The following is a 22,881-nucleotide window of genomic DNA, read 5'->3' as shown; positions in this document are numbered from 1 at the left end:
GGAGTATAAGGTAAAAGGAGCTCTTTCAAATACTGAGCTAAACCATTCAGGGCTTTATAAGTAATAAGCAATATTTTAAAATCTATACGATGTTTGATAGGGAGCCAGTGCAGTGTTGACAGGACCGGGCTAATATGGTCATACTTCCTGGTTCTAGTAAGAACTCTTGCTGCTGCATTTTGGACTAGCTGTAGTTTGTTTACTAAGCGTGCAGAACAACCACCCAATAAAGAATTACAATAATCTAACCTTGAAGTCATAAATGCATGGATTAACATTTCTGTATTTGACATTGAGAGCATAGACCGTAATTTAGATATATTTTTGAGATGGAAAAATGCAGTTTTACAAATGCTAGAAACGTGGCTTTCTAAGGAAAGATTGCGATCAAATAGCTAACCTAGGTTCCTAACTGATGACGAAGAACTGACAGAACAGCCATCAAGTCTTAGACAGTGTTCTAGGTTATTACAAGGAGAGCTTTTAGGCCCTATAATTAACACCTCTGTTTTTTCTGAATTTAGCAGTAAGAAATTACTCGTCATCCAGTATTTTTATATCGACTATGTATTCCATTAGTTTTTCAAATTGGTGTGTTTCACCGGGCCGCGAGGAAATATAGAGCTGAGTTTCATCAGCATAACAGTGAAAGCTAACACCATGTTTCCTGATGATATCTCCCAAGGGTAACATATAAAGCGTGAAGAGTAGCGGCCCTAGTACTGAGCCTTGAGGTACTCCATACTGCACTTGTGATCGATATGATACATCTTCATTCACTGCTACGAACTGATGGCGGTCATATAAGTACGATTTAAACCATGCTAATGCACTTCCACTGATGCCAACAAAGTGTTCAAGTCTATGCAAAAGAATGCTGTGGTCAATTGTGTCAAACGCAGCACTAAGATCCAATAAAACTAATAGAGAGATATACCCACGATCAGATGATAAGAGCAGATCATTTGTAACTAAGGAGAGCAGTCTCAGTACTATGATACGGTCTAAATCCTGACTGGAAATCCTCACATATACCATTTTTCTCTAAGAAGGAATATAATTGTGAGGATACCACCTTTTCTAGTATCTTGGACAGAAAAGGGAGATTCGAGATTGGTCTATAATTAACAAGTTCTTTGGGGTCAAGTTGCGTTTTTTTTTATGAGAGGCTTAATAACAGCCAGTTTGAAGGTTTTGGGGACATATCCTAATGACAATGAGGAATTAATAATAGTCAGAAGAGGATCTATGACTTCTGGAAGCACCTCTTTTAGGAGCTTAAATGGTATAGTTGGTATGTTGTTGGTTTAGATGATTTAACAAGTTTATAAAATTCTTCCTCTCCTATAGTAGAGAATGAGTGGAACTGTTCCTCAGGTGGTCTATAGTGCACTGTCTGATGTGATACTGTAGCTGACGGCTGAATGGTTGCAATTTTATCTCTAATAGTATCGATTTTAGAAGTAAAGTAGTTCATAAAGTCATTACTGTTGTGGTGTTGGGAAATGTCAACACTTGTTGAGGCTTTATTTTTCGTTAATTTAGCCACTGTATTGAATAAATACTTGGGGTTATGTTTGTTTTCTTCTAAAAGAGAAGAAAAGTAATCAGATCTAGCAGTTTTTAATACTTTTCTGTAGGATATGCTACTTTCCCGCCAAGCAATACGAAATACCTCTAGTTTTGTTTTCCTACAGCTGCTCTCCATTTCTCAGGCTGCTCTCTTTAGGGTGCGAGTATGCTCATTATACCATGGTGTCAAACTGTTTTCCTTAACCTTCCTTAAGCGTAAAGGAGCAACTGTATTTAAAGTGCTAGAAAAGAGAGAGTCCATAGTTTCTGTTACATCATCAAGTTGTTCTGAGGTTTTGGATATGCTAAGGAATTTGGATACATCAGGAAGATAACTTAAAAAGCAGTCTCATGTGGTAGAAGTGATGGTTCTTCGATACTTGTAACAAGAAGTAGAATTTACAATTTTGGCTATATGAAGTTTGCAAAGAACTAAATAATGATTTGACATATCACCACTTGGCTGAATAATTTCAACACTATCAACATCAATTCCATGTGACAGTATTAAATCTAGAGTATGATTTCGACAATGAGTAGGTCCTGAAACTTGTTGTCTAACACCAATAGAGTTCAGAATGTCTATAAATGCTGATCCCAATGCATCTTTTTCATTATCGACATGGATATTAAAATCACCAACTATTAAAACTTTATCTGCAGCCAGAACTAACTCGGATGTAAAATAAAGTCTGTATGGTGCCCTGGTGTCCTGTATACAGTAGCCAGTACAAACATAACAGGGGATTTATCATTAACATTGGTTTCTCTGGATAATGTTATATGAAGCACCATTACTTCAAACGAGTTATACTTGAAGCCTGCCCTCTGAGAAATCCTGAAAACGTTATTATAAATTGAAGCAACTCCTCCCCCTTTGCCTTTTAGACGCGGCTCGTGTTTATAACAATAATCTTGGGGGGTGGACTCATTTCAAATAATGTAATCATCAGGTTTTAGCCAAGTTTCTGTCAAACAGAGCACATCTATATTATGATCAGTTATCATATTATTTACAAAAAGTGTTTTCGTAGAAATGGATCTGATATTCAATAAGCCAAGCTTTATCATTTGTTTATCCATATTGCATTTGTTTTTTATTTGTTGAACCTCAATTAAATTGTTAGCCTTAACTTGGTTTGGACGTTTTTTGTATTTTCTAGTTCGGGGAACAGACACAGTCTCTATAGTGTGATATCTAGGTGAAAGAGTCTCTATGTGCTGAGAATTAGCTGACCTCTGTGATGTGAGGCAGCTAGCAGACGGTCGGTTTAGCCAGTCTGTCTGCTTCCTGACCTGGGCCCCAGTTAGTCAAGTATTAACACTAAGACTCTTTGCCATATTTCTAGAGAGAAGAGCAGCTCCACCCCGGGAGGGATGAAGACCATCTCTTTTAAACAGATCAGGTCTGCCCCAAAAGCTCGTCCAATTGTCTATGAAACCTATGTTATTCTGTGGGCACCACTTAGACATCTAGCCATTGAGTGATGACAATCTGCTATGCATCTCGTCACCACGGTAAGCAGGGAGGGGACCAGAGCATATTACAGTGTCTGACATCGTGCTTGCAAGTTCACACACCTCTTTAAAGTTATTTTTAGTGTTCTCCGACTGGCGAAGTCGAACATCATTAGCGCCGGCATGAATAACAATCTTACTAAACTTTACGTTTAGCATTAGCCAGCACTTTGAAATTTGCCAAGATGTCAGGCGCTCTGGCTCCCGGTAAACATTTGACTATGGTGGCTGGTGTCTCTATATTCACGTTCCGTACAATAGAATCACCAATAACTAGAGCACTTTCATCAGGTTTCTCAGTGGGTGCATCACTGAGTGGGGAGAACCTGTTTAATGTTTTGATCGGAACAGAAGAGCGGTGTTTTGACCCACGACTACACTGCATCACCGTCACCCAGTTGCCCTGCTGCAGGGGCTCTATTGCCGGAACTGGACAATGTACAGGAATCCCTGAGCTAGACGCATCCAAAGCCGTATCTAGAGCCCTAACATTCTTACTGTCCTCAATTAAAGTTTGAATGCGTGTCTCTAATTCTGAAAACTTCTCTGACAGCCTAACTATTTCCCTGCATTTATCACATGTGAATCCCTCATCAGCGACAGAGATAGATAAACTGTACATGTGGCAAGAGGTGCAAGTAACGATAGCAGGCAAAGCCATTACTCACCGTGCTTGATGAAATATTTTTCCTGCGTTTGTTTGATGAACTTGTGAAAAACTGCAGCGTGAGAGAGGAGAGGAGAAAAGAAAACACTAATGACAAGCTAACGAGTGCTAACGCTTTGCAGGTGTACTGCACTCAAGGAAAAGTGAACGATCAAAGTTAATCTGATAAGATTGATCGATAATAGCAGAAATATGGTGTGAATTAAGTTATATTTTACAACTTAAAAAAACAAAGACAAACAGACAGTGATAGTAAGAAAGATTATAGAGAAAAAAATAAATAAATAAAAACAGCTACACGGAGCTACGATTAGCTACAGAAGGCCAACAGGAAGTAGAGAAAACACTGTCCAACAGCGACACCTGTTCACTTAATCCATAACCACTTAATCCATAACCTACTGTATTTATGTGAGATACTATACACGATAAACATTTGGACTGCTGTGTGTGTATTTGAGCGCTGAGAACCAGTGTCAATTTCGTTAACGAAGACTACAACAACATTTTTTCTATGACTAAATCCCCGTTCACACCAAGAATGATAATTATAAAGATAACGATATTAGCATCCACGCCAGCGAACGATATCGTCTGTTTCTTCTAATGTTTGTATCGTTCATCAGCTGGAAAAAAATCTTTCTGAAAATGATTCCAACGATACCGTTTCTCCATGCCTTTACCGTTATAGTTGTAGTGTGGACTCTGCCATTCTTTAATATTGAGAACGATTTTTAGAACTATATCTTTATCATTATCTTTATAGTTATCGTGCTTGGTGTGAATGGGCCTTAAGATGAGACATTGACGAGCTAAAAATAATATCTGATGACGAAAATATGACTAAATTAATGCCGCGTCTTCGTTAACTAGACGAGACTGGACTATAATGTTATTTGAGGACTACTGTACATTCAAAATGCATCCTATAGGCTATTGTCCATCAAAATGTGCATCCCTGTCATTGGATTGCGATCGGATAAGGGCCGTTTGCATATCTAACGTTAGTCAGTGCAGCCGCAGTGGATGGATAGACTAATAAAACACGAACTAGCGATCTGAAACAATGGCCTCAGCACCCTAGGGGTTAGGGATGAGGTGACCAGAAATCCTGTTTTACCGGGAGTCACAATTGGTTGTCGTTCATGAGAACTGAGGAAGTGGATCATGCACGCGCGCGCAGAAAGAGAGAGAGACATTCTTCCAACTACCCTGCCTTCAATAACTCGTTGTTAATCGACAACTAATTGTGATTCCTGGGAAAAACAGGATGTCTGGTCATCTTATCCCTACTCCTTCGGGTCCTGAGGCCATTGTTTCAGATCGCTAGTTTGCGTTTTATTAGTCTATCCATCCACCGCGGCTGCTATACTGATTTCGTTATTAGATATTTTTTTTAGCTCATCAACGTCTCGTCTTTGTCACAGAAAAAATGTTTGTTAATGAATATTTTCCGTCGCCATCTTCATTAATGAAATTAACACTGATATATACCAACAATATCCTGCTTTCACAGTTACGTTAATGATGACGTATATGCTACAGAAAGATGATAACCCTAACCCTTATTTTCAAATTTAGAAAGGCGAACCATTTCATTGTCCAGTTTCCTGTATGACAGCAGGATTAAACAATCATGATCAAAGAAATAAAGTAAAACAACCAATAGGTATTGTTTCAGCGTATCAGCTGGGGTCACTCATTCATCACAATTTCACAAAGTTCAAAAAAAAAATTTTGGACTTTGTTAGAAAGAAATTACGAGCATGATAGAACTCAGCACTGGACAAAAAAAGTTGACAGGAGTGGTGATTGCGTGGACTCCAGCCTAAACCCCTCTCATTGACCATTGCATTTTAGAAATCAACATATATGTCTGTGATTGGCTACATTGCTCACCTCTGCAAAAAAAACATTTGACACTTTCCAAAGAAGAAGATACACTGGATTGTTTGCCAAATATATTTCTTTATGCCAATATTATGAAGAAAACAGAGGTTATGGGCAGCTTTTCCATCTAAAAGCAAGCAGAAGCAACAGTAGGCAGGTGTTTTACTAAGACTAAGATACACTCGAAACTCAAGTCTGACCATCCCCCGCTGTCTGAAGGGGGGGGGGGGGGGGGGGGGTTACACAGGGATGTCCGTGGGGGGGCAGTATTTACAATAAAACAAAATATGATATCAACACAGCTGCCTGTTTTATGTGTGTTTCATAATCGAATGCATTCTATATCCAATAAATCAGACCTATATGCATAAAATAAACACAATAGTACAACATACAGCTGCACAGATGACTGCAAATGCTAAAACGGTGCAGCTCCGTTGTGAATGTGCTCTTCCCCTTAACAATTTGCTTAAACACGTGCACACAAAGATTCCAGAACATTATTTAACAGTAATATTCTCATTATATTATGACAGACTAGCACTGCACATTTTGCATTTCACTGCATTTTACTTTTTGAAGTTAGTCCAATAATATTTCAAGCAAATAAAAAAACATAATGGCAAAACGTGTCTCTGCAGGAAATAATGCAGAATTTTTTGGCTTTGATATATTATTATTATTTTTTTTTTAATCGGTTACAAATCTACAGCTCATAGTGACTGTACAACATTAGTGAAGTGTGGAGAGAAGCTGCAATCCCAATGGTCGTGAGCAAGACGGTGTTTTAAAACATAGTTCCTGTTTCAGATAGTTAAGTCAAGTCACCTTTATTTATATAGCACTTTAAACAAAAAAGATTGCATCAAAGCAACTGAACAACATTAATAAAGAGGTATGATACAAAATGGAAACTGTGAAAATCTTTTCTGTGCTTAATTACACCCCAATGGTGGACATCAATATCAGCGAGATTTGAGTCCTGTGTGGATGGCTGGAACTATGGTAAAGGGATTTACGAGTCTACTATAGTGACAGATGAGTTGATGGGTTGATTGCATGCTAATGGATTGTGGGTTCCCAATGGGTTCTTGAAAAAAACTATGGATAGGTTTGCATATGATCATTCATAAAAATGTAAACATGTGCACTGTTTTGTTTAGAATACTCTCAGTATTTACAATGCCAAAAAAAAACAGTGCAACAACATATATTTAATAAGCAGAATGGTTTTTTAATAGTGCCTACTTAAAACGTATTTTTTTAAATATCTTCCTTCGAATATCAGTTTGACTAACTGGAATCTTTGACTCAAACATAAGTGCAAATTACTGATGAATGAAGGCCAAGCAATTTGAATAATTGAAGTATCAGTTCATAAAGAGCTCAAAAAGGAGAGCTTAAAAAGAGACAATTACTGGTGAGAGCATAAAGATTAAAATTCAAATTAAATTAAAATTAACTAGATGTCAGCTGAATCAGTTACAGAACACTTCTCATCGGCTGTAATGCGTTTACTGGGAGTCAGATAATATTTAACTTTATACCTCCAGCTTCACTAAGTCAAGTTAAGTCTGCTTTATTGTCAATTCTTCCACATGTAAAGCACATAGATACAGATAATTGAAATAACGTTACTCTCAGACCTTTGGTGAGCACAGTAAAATCATTATAACCTACTTTACTTCCAAAATCGATACTATTAGAGATAAAATTGCAACCATTCAGCAGTCAGCTACAGTATCACATCAGACAGTGCACTATAGACCCCCTGAGGAACAGTTCCACTCATTCTCTACTATAGGAGAGGAAGAATTGTATAAACTTGTTACGTAACACTAACCTAACCCTAACCCTAAGTCATTACTTCTGTGCTGTTGGGAAATGTCAACAATTGTTTATGCTTTATTTTTAATTAATTTAGCCACTGTAATTAGTTAATGCCTGGGGTTATGTTTTTCTTCTTTAAAAAGAGATGAAAAATAATCACATCTAGCAGTTTTTAACATTCTTCTGAAGGATAGCGTACTTTCCTGCCAAGAAATATGAAATACCTTTAGTTTTGATTTCCTCCTGATGCACTCCATTTTCTGGGCTGCTTTCTTTAGGGTGAGAGTATACTCATTATACCATGATGTCAAACTGTTTTCCTTAACCTTCCTTAAGTGTAAAGGAACAACCATATCTAAAATGCTAGTAAAGAGAGAGTCTATAGGTTATGTTACATTATCAAGTTGTTGAAAGTGCTCTAGTTATTGGTGATTCTATTGTACGGAACGTGAATATAGAGACACCAGCCACCATAGTCAAATGTTTACCGGGAGCCAGAGCGCCTGACATCTTGGCAAATTTAAAAGTGCTGGCTAATGCTAAACGTAAATACAGTAAGATTGTTATTCATGCCGGCGCTAATGATGTTCGACTTCGCCAGTCGGAGATCACTAAAAATAACTTTAAAGAGGTGTGTGAACTTGCAAGCACGATGTCAGACACTGTAATATGCTCTGGTCCCCTCCCTGCTTACCGTGGTGATGAGATGCATAGCAGATTGTCATCACTCAATGGCTGGATGTCTAAGTGGTGCCCACAGAATAACATAGGTTATATAGACAATTGGACGAGCTTTTGGGGCAGACCTGACCTGTTTAAAAGAGATGGTCTTCATCCCTCCTGGGGTGGCGCCACTCTTCTGTCTAGAAATATGGCAAATAGTCTTAGTGTTTATACTTGACTAACTGGGGCCCAGGTCAGGAAGCAGACAGACTGGCTAAACCGACCGTCTGCTAGCTGCCTCCCGTCACAGAGGTCAGTTAATTCTCAGCACATAGAGACTCTTTCACCTAGATATCACACTATAGAGACTGTGTCTGTTCCACGAACTAGAAAATACAAAAAACGTCCAAACCAAGTTAAGGTTAACAATTTAATTGAGGTTCAACAAATAAAAAACAAATGCAATATGGATAAACAAATGATAAAGATTGGCTTATTGAATATCAGATCCATTTCTACGAAAACACTTTTTGTAAATAATATGATAACTGATCATAATATAGATGTGCTCTGCTTGACAGAAACCTGGCTAAAACCTGATGATTACATTATTTTAAATGAGTCCACCCCCCAAGATTATTGTTATAAACACGAGCCGCGTCTAAAAGGCAAAGGGGGAGGTGTTGCTTCAATTTATAATAACGTTTTCAGGATTTCTCAGAGGGCAGGCTTCAAGTATAACTCGTTTGAAGTAATGGTGCTTCATATAACATTATCCAGAGAAACCAATGTTAATGATAAATCCCCTGTTATGTTTGTACTGGCTACTGTATACAGGCCACCAGGGCACCATACAGACTTTATTAAAGAGTTTGGTGATTTTACATCCGAGTTAGTTCTGGCTGCAGATAAAGTCTTAATAGTTGGTGATTTTAATATCCATGTCGATAATGAAAAAGATGTATTGGGATCAGCATTTATAGACATTCTGAACTCTATTGGTGTTAGACAACACGTTTCAGGACCTACTCATTGTCGAAATCATACTCTAGATTTAATACTGTCACATGGAATTGATGTTGATAGTGTTGAAATTATTCAGCCAAGTGATGATATCTCAGATCATTATTTAGTTCTGTGTAAACTTCATATAGCCAAAATTGTAAATTCTACTTCTTGTTACAAGTATCGAAGAACCATCACTTCTACCACAAAAGACTGCTTTTTAAGTTATCTTCCTGATGTATCCGAATTCCTTAGCATATCCAAAACCTCAGAACAACTTGATGATGTAACAGAAACTATGGACTCTCTCTTTTCTAGCACTTTAAATACAGTTGCTCCTTTACGCTTAAGAAAGGTTAAGGAAAACAGTTTGACACCATGGTATAATGAGCATACTCGCACCCTAAAGAGAGCAGCCCGAAAAATGGAGCGCAGCTGGAGGAAAACAAAACTAGAGGTATTTCGTATTGCTTGGCGGGAAAGTAGCATATCCTACCGAAAAGCATTAAAAACTGCTAGATCTGATTACTTTTCTTCTCTTTTAGAAGAAAACAAACATAACCCTAGGTATTTATTCAATACAGTGGCTAAATTAACGAAAAATAAAGCCTCAACAAGTGTTGACATTTCCCAACACCACAGCAGTAATGACTTTATGAACTACTTTACTTCTAAAATCGATACTATTAGAGATAAAATTGCAACCATTCAGCCGTCAGCTACAGTTTCGCATCAGACAGTGCACTATAGACCCCCTGAGGAACAGTTCCACTCATTCTCTACTATAGGAGAGGAAGAATTGTATAAACTTGTTAAATCATCTAAACTTACAACATGTATGTTAGACCCTATACCATCTAAGCTCTTAATAGAGGTGCTTCCAGAAGTCATAGGTCCTCTTCTGACTATTATTAATTCCTCATTGTTATTAGGACATGTCCCCAAAACCTTCAAACTGGCTGTTATTAAGCCTCTCATAAAAAAGCCACAACTTGACCCCAGAGAACTAGTTAATTATAGACCAATCTAGAATCTCCCTTTTCTGTCCAAGATACTAGAAAAGGTGGTATCCTCACAATTATATTCCTTCTTAGAGAAAAATGGTATATGTGAGGATTTCCAGTCAGGATTTAGACCGTATCATAGTACTGAAACTGCTCTCCTTAGAGTTACAAATGATCTGCTCTTATCATCTGATCGTGGGTGTATCTCTCTATTAGTTTTATTGGATCTTAGTGCTGCGTTTGACACAATTGACCACAACATTCTTTTGCATAGACTTGAACACTTTGTTGGCATCAGTGGAAGTGCATTAGCATGGTTTAAATCGTACTTATATGACCGCCATCAGTTCGTAGCAGTGAATGAAGATGTATCATATCGATCACAAGTGCAGTATGGAGTACCTCAAGGCTCAGTTCTAGGGCCGCTACTCTTCACGCTTTATATGTTACCCTTGGGAGATATCATCAGGAAACATGGTGTTAGCTTTCACTGTTATGCTGATGATACGCAGCTCTATATTTCCTCGCAGCCCGGTGAAACACACCAATTTGAAAAACTAATGGAATGCATAGTCGATATAAAAAATTGGATGACGAGTAATTTCTTACTGCTAAATTCAGAAAAAACAGAGGTGTTAATCATAGGGCCTAAAAACTCTACTTGTAATAACCTAGAACACTGTCTAAGACTTGATGGTTGCTCTGTCAATTCTTCGTCATCAGTTAGGAACCTAGGTGTGCTACTTGATCGCAATCTTTCCTTAGAAAGCCACGTTTCTAGCATTTGTAAAACTGCATTTTTCCATCTCAAAAATATATCTAAATTACGGCCTATGCTCTCAGTGTCAAATGCAGAAATGTTAATCCATGCATTTATGACTTCAAGGTTAGACTATTGTAATGCTTTATTGGGTGGTTGTTCTGCACGCTTGGTAAACAAACTACAGCTAGTCCAAAATGCAGCAGCAAGAGTTCTTACTAGAACCAGGAAGTATGACCATATTAGCCCGGTCCTGTCCACACTGCACTGGCTCCCTATCAAACATCGTATAGATTTTAAAATATTGCTTATTACTTATAAAGCCCTGAATGGTTTAGCACCTCAGTATTTGAATGAGCTCCTTTTACATTATACTCCTCTACGTCCGCTACGTTCTCAAAACTCAGGCAATTTGATAATACCTAGAATATCAAAATCAACTGCGGGCGGCAGATCCTTTTCCTATTTGGCGCCTAAACTCTGGAATAACCTACCTAACATTGTTCGGGAGGCAGACACACTCTTGCAGTTTAAATCTAGATTAAAGACCCATCTCTTTAACCTGGCATACACATAACATACTAATATGCTTTTAATATCCAAATCCGTTAAAGGATTATTAGGCTGCATTAATTAGGTAAACTGGAACCGGAACACTTCACATAACACCGTACTTTCTACATCATTAGAAGAATGGCATCTACGCTAATATTTGTCTGTTTCTCTCTTGTTCCGAGGTCACCGTGGCCACCAGATCCAGTCTGTGTCCAGATCAGAGGGTCACTGCAGTCACCCGGATCCAGTACGTATCCAGACCAGATGGTGGATCAGCACCTAGAAAGGACCTCTACTGCCCTGAAAGACAGCGGAGACCAGGACAACTAGAGCCCCAGATACAGATCCCCTGTAAAGACCTTGTCTCAGAGGAGCACCAGGACAAGACCACAGGAAACAGATGATTCTTCTGCACAATCTGACTTTGCTGCAGCCTGGAATTGAACTACTGGTTTCGTCTGGTCAGAGGAGAACTGGCCCCCCAACTGAGCCTGGTTTCTCCCAAGGTTTTTTTCTCCATTCTGTCACCGATGGAGTTTCGGTTCCTTGCCGCTGTCGCCTCTGGCTTGCTTAGTTGGGGTCACTTCATCTACAGCGATATCGTTGACTTGATTGCAAATTAAAACAGACACTATTTCAACTGAACAGAGATGACATCAATGAATTCAATGATGAACTGCCTTTAACTATCATTTTGCATTATTGAGACACTGTTTTCCAAATGAATGTTGTTCAGTGCTTTGGCGCAATGTATTTTGTTTAAAGCACTATATAAATAAAGGTGATTGATTGATTGATTGATTGTTAGTTTTTGGATGTGCCAGGAATTGAAAAAAATCAGGAAGATTACTTACAAAGAAATCTTTGTGGTAAGAGTGAAAGTTCTACCATACTTGTAACAAGGAGTGTAATTTACAGTTTTAACTATGTGACGTTTACACAAGACTAGATAATGATCTGTGAGATCATTGCTTGGCTGCATAATTTCAACACCATCAACATCAATTCCATGTGACAGTATTAAATCTAGAGTATGATTTTAACAATGAGTAGGTCCTGAGACATGTTGTCTAACCCCAATAGAGTTCATAATGTCTATAAATGCTGATCACAATGCAGCGTTTTCATTATCAACATGGATATTAAAATCACCAACAATTAAAACTTTATCTGCAGCCAGCACTAACTTGCATCTAAAATTGGCAAATTTTTACATAAATTCTGTATGGTGCTGTGGTGACCTGAAGCAGCAACTCATTTGCATTTAAAGAGACAGTCTGGAAAAAACAGGGTTTTTTTCTTCTTTCACTCAAAATAAACATTTTCAAAATCATATAATAAATGATATGTGGGGTATTTTGAGCTGAAACTTTACAGACACATTCTGGGGACATCAGATACTTATATTACATACTGTAAAAAGGGGCATAACATGTCACCTTTAAAGGCTGTTGTTGGCTTCGGTCTGATTTTATAACCACAAACAAAAAAAATAATTTTTATAAAGTAAGGGTTTCTAACCATATATTTTAGGTACATTTAATTAAAAAAAATATGTTGAAAGTATTTAAATGCATCTAAAATAAATTTATTGCAACAACTGACCACCTGGATTAATTATTGAATTAATCATGTAAAACAGAATTCTAGGTCTATGAGAGTTAGGCTAGTGACAAATGGTCAAAAAGTGCTTTAGTTTTCGAGATACCCCTACCGGAGGTAGAACTAAACCCAACAATGTTTTTCCTCATCTCTAAGGTCTCCCATATATGAAATGGATTCTTGGCTAAAAATATTTTACTGCTAAGATTGTTAAATTAACAGATATTGTTATACACCACAAAACCAATAAAGGACTAAAATATAGCCTGTCCGTATGGGAGTTAAGGCATATAAACTAATGCAGATCAATCACACAAGCTCTGAGAGCTTTGAAACTTGACATGTTTGTAGTCAGGAAGTTGATTTAACTACTAGAAAAGACTGGATGTGAATATCTTGATGTATGGAATAAATAGACACATGTAAACACATATCTAAAATAAGCGGACATGCACAAATTTAATATCTATGCAGAATGTTTTCATTTACTTTGTGCTTGCTTTGCCTGGCATTATCATAGAAACACATATGATGGCTTGTTGGAAAGGTGGGGTTGTGCTGAATCCAGCAATACCAAATATGTAAATATATGATAAAAGAGAAGTGTTCTGTCACTCAATGTATGATGTGTCCAAAATGAATGAAAATGGAACACTGACATAATTGAGTCCAAACCCATTCATTATCAGTGGTGAGAAGAATGTTGAGAAATTCAAATATAAGAGACATCAAAAAATATTTAATATGGCACCTTGTATTATATGGAAATCGAAAGATAACACCTTACCATAGCACAAACAGGAGACCAGGAGTTTGAACTTTTTAATAAAACTATAACTTAACTTCACACAACACAACTTAAATTATTAATATGTAAATATATAATAAAAGAGAAGTGTTCTGTCACTCAATGTATGAGGTGGCCAAAATGAAAGAACACTGGACAAAATAGCCTCAAGTCCAAATCACATTATCAGTGGTGAGAAGAATGTTGACAAATTCATGGTTACTGCAAAGTAACTTACATTAGGTAAGTGCTGATCTATATTTATGATACATTTACTAATAATACATTTCATAAGGCACAGTATACTATACAATTCATATGAACCACAGATCCAATTGAATCAGGTTAACATTGGAATGGAACACCTTTATTAAAATATCGTCACTGACAGGCAGAATCCTCGCATGTCCAAATTTTGTCTATTTCATATTTTTTCACAATTCAATGCTATTGGTCAAACCCCACGTGGTAAACAATCTAAAGTGTTGAAAATAGATTGAGAGCAAATCTCTTAACTCCATTGGACACTTCAACTGTCTGAGAATCCTCGTAACTCCACCTCTTCTTCACTCCACGGCAGGAGGTTCCAAGGCATTTTGTGTCCTCAGGATTTAAAGTCACAACGATTGAGAAATCCTCGTCGAGCAACACATAAAGCAAGCCTTAACTCAGATTTTATCTATTTTAAACTATGATATCAGTTATTGATGTATTTTAAATGTCTACTTATTACTAGACAAGGCAAGGCAAGTTTATTTATATAGCACATTTCATACACAATGGTAATTCAAAGTGCTTTACATAAAATAAAGTAAAATAATCATGAAGAAAAATAATAAAAATTAAGACAAGCAATTTTAAAACTTTTAAAATTATGAAAAAAACTACTTAACTAAAATGAATTTAAAAACAGTTAGAAAATGATTTTACATAAAAAAAGTGAAAATATAGTGCAATCAGTTCGGACATTGCACAGTGCTCATTTAATAAATGCACAGCTAAACAGATGAGTTTTGAGTCTAGATTTAAATGTGACTAGTGTTTTAGCACATCTGATCTCTTCTGGAAGCTGATTCCAACTGCAGGCAGCATAGTAACTAAAGGAGGACTCCCCTTGTTTTGTGTGAACCCTTGGTATTTCTAACTGACTTGATCCTAGTGGTCTGAGTGCTCTGTTAGGTTTATATTCAGTGAACATATCTGCAATATATTTCAGTCCTAGGCCATTTAGTGACTTATATACGAGTAAAAGTACTTTAAAATCAATCCTATATTTAACTGGAAGCCAGTGTAAGGACCTGAGGACTGGTGTGATATGCTCAGATTTTCTGGTTCTAGTCAGAATCCTGGCAGCAGCGTTCTGGATGAGCTGCAACTGTCTAATGGTCTTTTTGGGAAGGCCAGTGAGGAGCCCATTACAATAGTCCACCCTGCTGGTGATAAAGGCATGAACAAGTTTCTCCATGTCTTGGCTGGAAACAAAACCTCTAATTCTTGCAATGTTTTTGAGATGATAGTATGCTGATTTAGCTACTGCTTTGACATGACTACTGAAACTCAGACCGGTCTCCAGAATCACACCAAGATTCCTGACATGTTTTTTAGTTGTTTGACCCCTAGAGTCAAGGTATGCATTCACCTTGAACACTTCATGTTTGTTTCCAAATGCAATGACTTCAGTTTTTTCCTTGTTTAGCTGAAGAAAGCTCTGGCACATCCAACTATTAATTTTATCAATGCATTGGCAGAGGGAGTCAATAGGCGGATCTTTTGTGACGTCATTGTTTATGTTCGTAACGTTGCATCATGGGAATCGTGTGGCAGGAAACACCGCTAGATACCTGTAATTTGATTGTTTTGCACGTTTGGAGGAGGATTTAGAGAAGAGGATGGTTCACTCTTGCTGTGTGGTCGATTGTACGGTTAGTTGGGGGCCTGATAAAAAGTTTTTTCGAATTCCCTCCGAAAAGGATAGCGAAAAATGAAAGAAATGGTTGCGTGCAATTAGGCGATTGAACCTGGACGTTCCGAAGAAAGCCTGCAGCTTCTGAACGAGTTTGTGAGGCACATTTTGTTCATGGTAAGTCTTAGTGACTATGTATTTATAGAAGATTGAATAAAAATAAATAAAACTGAGTCAAATCAACCGAGTCAAATGTTTTCGCTTTCTGATTCAGGTGTCCCAAACCGCAATCCACAGCACCCAGACTATGTTCCTCACATCATTCTGTAGCTGTGCTTTGCTGCAAGCCTCACTAGTACATGCAGCATTTGTAAGTCCTATCCTGACAGCTGCTTCTACTTTAAACATTAAAGCTGCTACACGACTGCATTTTTGTCCAAGACTGGATTTGAAAGAAGGAGAAATGTGTAAGCTGTGATATACAATTTTTCACCATTAGTACAGACGCCATTGAAAGTCTCACACTGAAAACAATTGAATTGGTACAACAGTCACTACATTTTCAGTAAATAAATAAGTAAATAAGAACACTGATCAATGAAGACTTACCCGGATTTGCAGTCGCAGTGAGCAGTGATTATTTCGCCGTTCTCTTTGTCGAACACCCACGGGAGATGCAAATCATGCTGTGACTCTGCTTGGCCAGGTCTAACCTCTGCTTTTAGCTCGATCACTACTTTCTGCTTGGCAGAAAAGACTGGCCCAACTTTTCAAGAAACAAAATAATCATAGGCCTTCAGACTTTTGAAAGCCTTTAATCTTTCATGAGTAAAGGGTCCAGGGGTTTCTATTAAATAAGAATAAATGTCTCCCCAGCAGATTCGTGGCCAAGACACGGGCGAGTCGGACCAACGTTTTTTGTCATCCCAGATCTCATATGTGCTTTGAATAGCTTCGATTTTGTCACCAATACAAATTTTGAGCTTCTCTCCAAACCTCCTCCGGTCTTAAGATGTTAAAGTGCTTATATATTGAGGATTTTGCCCGCTAAAGGCCCGTTCACACCAAGCACGATAACTATAAAGATAACGATAAAGATATAGTTCTAAAAATCGTTCTCAATATTAAAGAATAGCAGAGTCCACACCATAACTATAACGATAAAGAAACGATATCGTTGGAATCACTTTCAGAACGATTTTTCCACCTGATGAACGATAAAACATTGCCAACCAATCAGAATCAATCCTGCTGTAATGAGCTCGAGAATTTAAAGCAGCAGACGTGCCGCGTCCGCTTCAAATACACAGACAATATCGTTCGCTGGTGTGGACGCTAATATCGTTATCTTTATAGTTATCTTTATAGTTATCGTGCTTGGTGTGAACGGGCCTTAACTCACTTGAAAGTGCTCGTTGCGTCTTTACAGCCTGCCATACTGTTTGTTTTGTTGCCACACAACCACTCGCGTATGCGTTCAAAGATGTCATCAAAGATCCTCCTATTGGGCTGTAGAAATTTGGAGATATGGCTAGGTAAATCTGGGTATCATCAGCATATCTGTGATAGGCAATTTGGTTCTTTCTCATTATTTGACTTAGTGGAAGCATACACAGGCTAAACAAGAGCGGTGCAAGAATTGACCCTTGTGGCACTCCACATGTCATGGACGTCCACTTAGACTTATGCTCTAATAGACTCACATAATAGCCTCTCCCTTCTAAGCAGAAAGCCCAACCCAGTTTTCCAGTCTCTGTAGAAGTATGTTATGATCGATAGTACTAGGGTTATTATTACTAGGCTTATTATACATGTGCATTGAAGTTTTAAAATGTATCTAATTTCTAATTCTACTTGTATTGAATTAAATGTTTTGGATACCAGCATTAAATTATTGTTTTTATTATTATTTTACTGACTCAAAGTTGGTACTGTGCATGTAAAATGCCCCAAGTAGGCTAACAGGTTTTATTTATGGGAGAAAAAAGGTCTGTCTACTGGCGCCAAGTAAGCCTATCTTTGCATAACTCTTTTTCATTTCTTACAATAACGAATGAAAATCGTTAGGTTAGATACATTTGAGTAGGCTTGTTTTGTTAAAAATCCATAGCTGTAATGCTTCGGTAATGCTCCACACAGCTGTAATGCTCCACACAGCTCACGCTGAAAAGCGACGCAGTGCCTTACTCGGAGACTGGCCCATTCTCTCTTGCACGGCTGCTTCGCTAGCATCATCGGATGCCTATCAGAATCCGGGAGTTAAGACTGCAGTTTGAGCCAGTGGCTTGAATTGATATGGCTCAGGCCCTGGCCCTGTGTCCTCAGACACCTCGACATCCTCCACTTCAGGTGAAGGTGGGGGAGAAAAGTCCTCTACTTCAAATGAACGCTCTGTAGCAAAACTACTTGCCTCACTAGAGTCACTCTCCATTTTAGCGACTCTAACAGCAGCTGTCAATTAATCTGTCACTGAGGGTCTCAGGTTCACGCCCCACCGGCTCAGCCCTGCCCTTGGTTTGTCCCCTCTATCTCCGCTGTGCTTTGCCCACTTTTCAGCATTTTTCAAATATTGCCAGTGGGTGGAGTCAGGCTCTGACCAGGGGTTTAGTTACCCCTTAAAGCCTTATCTCTTGTCAAAAGGCCCGACACGACCGCAGACTTTGATGAACACTGCTGCATATAGAATAAACTGTCTACAACTTGTTTATATCACTGTCTTTGTCCATTAACCTACATTATGTGTTTTATTTATAATGATTTTCTATAGGAGGAAAACGTTTAATGTACAATTTAACGCACTGCGTTCTGTACTCGTCTGCTTGCCTGTACGGAGTTGATCCTTTAAAATCACTTAATGCATAATGCCCGTTCATATTTGCTGGTCTGTATATACTTAGAGTCAACAACAAGACATATAGGCTAGCCTAGGCCTACTAAATTGTCTTTATCATCTTAGTCTGATATTAGGCCACATTAAGCGTTATTGTATGGGAGGACAAAGTTTGCACATTGTGTTCATAGCCATCTGCTTGACTTGCAGTACATTGAATAATAACTATATATCGAATTTGATCTTTTAATTGAACTTAATGTGTCTGAATACATTATGCCATATTAAGTGTTAGTTTTTTTCTACAGGAGGAAAACGCTTAACGAAAGACTTTGTGCATTGCGTTCATATTCTGCTGTTCTGTGGCCAAGGTCTGTGCTTGTCTTTTTCTTGCAGGACCCTGTACGTTATAGTAATTAATTAGTTTTAATCGTTTAATCACAACCACAGCGTCTTGTCTCCATTGGCAACATGTACGATTTGTGTTGATTGCAAGTGAAGTCACAGGTAGCGGAGAGTGCAAGTAGCGATTGCAATTGACATTGTAATTTAGTTTATTTTTTCTTGTCTTTGCCACATGGCAACTGTTATAAAATGTTGGGAAATTCAAACAAAAAGTTATCAATAAATAGAACAAAATAAAAAATAAAGACTGCAAGTGACGTCGCTAGCAGAAGCAGTGTCTGAGAGTGCAAGTGCAAGTCTGCAGCCAGACCCTTCTCCAACGGTTCCCAAAAGCAGTTGATGTTCCAAATGGTTGCTGCTAGAAAATAAACTAAACAGCCTGAGAAGACAGGGCTCATTTCCCCAAAGAGTGTTTGTTTCTTTAGTTAGATTGCCATTTGTTTTATTTAAGACAGTAATTTAAGTTGTATTGTGTGAAGTTAAGTTATAGTTTTATTAAAAAGTTAATTAAGTTAAAACTCCTGGTCTCCTGTTTGTGCTATGGTAAGGTGTTATCTTTCGATTTCAATCTTTGTTTCCATATAGTACAAGGTGCCATATTAAATATTTTTTGATGTCTCTTATATTTGAATTTCTCAACATTCTTCTCACCACTGATAATGAATGGGTTTGGACTCAATTATGTCAGTGTTCCATTTTCATTCATTTTGGACACATCATACATTGAGTGACAGAACACTTCTCTTTTATCATATATTTACATATTTGGTATTGCTGGATTCAGCACAACCCCACCTTTCCAACAAGCCATCATATGTGTTTCTATGATAATGCCAGGCAAAGCAAGCACAAAGTAAATGAAAACATTCTGCATAGATATTAAATTTGTGCATGTCCGCTTATTTTAGATATGTGTTTACATGTGTCTATTTATTCCATACATCAAGATATTCACATCCAGTCTTTTCTAGTAGTTAAATCATTCCTGACTACAAACATGTCAAGTTTCAAAGCTCTCAGAGCTTGTGTGATTGATCTGCATTAGTTTATATGCCTTAACTCCCATACGGACAGGCTATATTTTAGTCCTTTATTGGTTTTGTGGTGTATAACAATATCTGTTAATTTAACAATCTTAGCAGTAAAATATTTTTAGCCAAGAATCCATTTCATATATGGGAGACCTTAGAGATGAGGAAAAACATTGTTGGGTTTAGTTCTACCTCCGGTAGGGGTATCTCGAAAATTCAGGGGCATTGTCACTAGCCTAAGTGTGTAGAGATCAAATCTGAAAAATACTTAGTCCTAGCTGATTTTGCACCATTCTGAAAGTTAAACAAACATTCTTTAAAAAACTCACAAGACACTTAATGAATCCTATTTCCATCTCTTTGCATGACAACAATCTCACCTAAGAGAGCGAGCATTATCGTCCAGTCAGTAATAAGATTTCTGCCTACGTAATTTCAACTTAAAAGTTGCAATAGCATCTAAAATATTAGAACAAGATGTATAGAAAAGACAAGTCTGTCCATCAGGCTCACTGGAAGACTCAGCAGCATTAAATATAGATCCTTCAGCAGCATTAGCATGATTGATTTCTCTAAACTGACCATGGACATGATTTGCTCCATTTATATGTTGCATAAAACCAAAAGAGTCCAAAATATTACAAAATTCACCGACCAAGGGTTGACCCGGGCAGAACACGTGTATATTTAAATCTCCCAATAATAACAGCTGATCATATGATGGCATGATATGAGTTGAAAAAGTCACAAAACTCTTGAATACTCTAGCACAACATATTGTAACACAAATGATGAATAACTCCCCACAGAAACGGCCGTACGTTAAGGGATTGTTTAATAACCATGGCAACCCCACCGCCCTTATCAGTACATCATGGTTTACTAATAAAACAACAGACCAGTGGACAGAGTTCTTCAAAAACTGACGACTCACCAGAAGAGGCCCACATCTAATTTAGGAAAAGGATATACTAGTTACACCCAGTATAAAATTCATTTAAAATAAAAGTCTTGTTGCACATGGACCTAGCATTGACTAGAGCCACGTTGAGATGAGACTGTGATGCCAGGTTCCGATCCAGTAGAACAAAATCGAGTTGGCGAAGATTTAAACGTTCCACTCCTCTCTGGTGAAGTTGTAAACGCGGCAATTTGGAGGTAGTAGAATCACCAAAAACTGGAAGATGAGAAACATATGTATAATCCCAAGAGCATTGTGCCAGTTTATGCCCCTCCAAATATACTGTATCCAGGAAAAACTGGGTCGAGGATTGTAAGGTGGAAGCAGTGGCCCATCTTATTCTCACTCGAACACCGCCACGACAACCTGTCTTTTTGTGGCGTTTCAGTGCTTTTTACAATACAAATCATTACAAAGCAACTTTACAGAAAATTACGTTTATACAATATTTAGTGGTAGCTTATAAGTGGTGACTGTCAGTTTGTGCGAGTATGACAGGATTTTACAGAAAAATGAATACAAGACGTATTCAGCCAGATGATGAACATTATTAACAGCAATTATTATATGATGCAGTCACACTTGTAGCAATATTTGTTAGTTCTGTTTGTTGATTCAGGGTTAGCATCATCTCTTCTCAGGTGTTCTGGATCCAGACTGGAGCTTGGGTAAATCCTAGTTACAAAACATATAAACAAATAGAGACATCATTAGCATAGCTGCTGTTCCAACAAAGTAGAATTAATTCTTTTAACCCAAGCTAAAGAATAAGAATGCGCCTTTGATCAGATGCAAATGCAGTCACAATTTAAGAGATACATTATTCAAATGCTTGGTGAAAGAGATGTGTTTTTTAATGTAGATTTAAACATAGAGAGTCTGTCTGAACCCCCGAACATTATCAGGAAGGCTATTCCAGAGTTTGGGAGCCAAACGTGAAAAAGCTTTACCTCCTTTTGTGGACTTTGCTATCCTAGGAACTACCAAAAGTCAAGCATTTTGTGACCTTAGGGAGCGTGATGGGTTGTAGTGTGGTAAAAGGCTAGTTAGGTACGCAGGAGCTAAACCATTTAGGGCCTTATAGGTAAGTAATGATCATTTGTAAATGATACGGAACTTAATAGGTAGCCAGTGCAGAGACTTTAAAATTTGGGTAATGTGATCATATTTTCTTGACCTGGTAAGGACTCTAGCTGCTGAATTTTGGACTACCTGTAACTTGTTTATTGAAGATGCAAGACAACCACCTAGAAGTTTATTACAATAGTCCAGTCTAGAGGTCATGAATGCATGAACTAGCTTTTCTGCATCAGAAACAGATAACATGTTTCGTATCTTGGCAATGTTTCTACGATGGAAGAATGCAGTTTTTGTAACATGGGAAATATGATTTTCAAAAGAGAAGTTGCTGTCTAATATAACACCCAGATTTTTGACTGTAGAGGAAGTAGCAGTACATCCATCTAGTTGCAAATTGTAATCTACAAGATTCTGTGTATTGTTTTTTTTGTCCAATAATGAATATCTTTGTCTTATCCGAATGTAATAAGAGACATTTTTAACACACTGTTAGCTTAGATAATTTAGAAGTTTAATCTGGTCTCGTTGAGATATATAGCAAAGTATAATCAGCATAACAGTGGAAACTAATCCCTTATTTTCTAATAATATTAGCAAGGGGCAACATGTGGGGCCTGAACCTGACTGAAATTCTTCATACAGATCATTTTTTATGCAGTAAGGTGCTCAATTGAGTAGACACAACTTTTTCTAAAATTTTAGACATAAATGGAAGATTTGAAATAGGCCTATAATTTGCCAGTTCACTAGGATCTAGTTTTTGTTTCTTAATAAGAGGCTTAATAACCTGCAGCTTAAATGGTTTTGGGACGTGACCT

The 22,881-nt window shown here is 37.7% G+C and overlaps 1 protein-coding gene across 4 annotated transcripts in view; it reads left to right on the top strand.

Annotated features, from left to right (window-relative positions):
* The window catches only part of LOC127985962 (uncharacterized), a 215,384-nt gene that overhangs the window by 82,104 nt on the left and 110,399 nt on the right, over positions 1-22,881 (top strand). The window contains exon 2 of one of the 4 annotated variants that reach the window (XR_008160710.1): positions 8,453-10,595. The exons of 1 other annotated variant lie outside the window; for it this stretch is intronic. Coding sequence is in view for 1 of the 3 variants with exons in the window: in XM_052588178.1 (XP_052444138.1) it covers positions 9,713-10,175 (463 nt within the window). In the remaining 2 variants the exon portion in view is untranslated. Of the gene's footprint in view, positions 1-8,393; positions 10,596-22,881 lie in introns of those variants that run through there. 2 more of the 4 variants (XM_052588179.1, XM_052588178.1) reach the window with 2 other exon arrangements.

Source organism: Carassius gibelio, chromosome B21 (genome assembly GCF_023724105.1).
Source record: "Carassius gibelio isolate Cgi1373 ecotype wild population from Czech Republic chromosome B21, carGib1.2-hapl.c, whole genome shotgun sequence".
In the NCBI taxonomy this organism is placed as follows: domain Eukaryota; kingdom Metazoa; phylum Chordata; class Actinopteri; order Cypriniformes; family Cyprinidae; genus Carassius; species Carassius gibelio.
The sequence above is the reverse complement of the archived record's forward strand: the minus strand, read 5'-3'. Positions and strand labels throughout refer to the sequence as shown.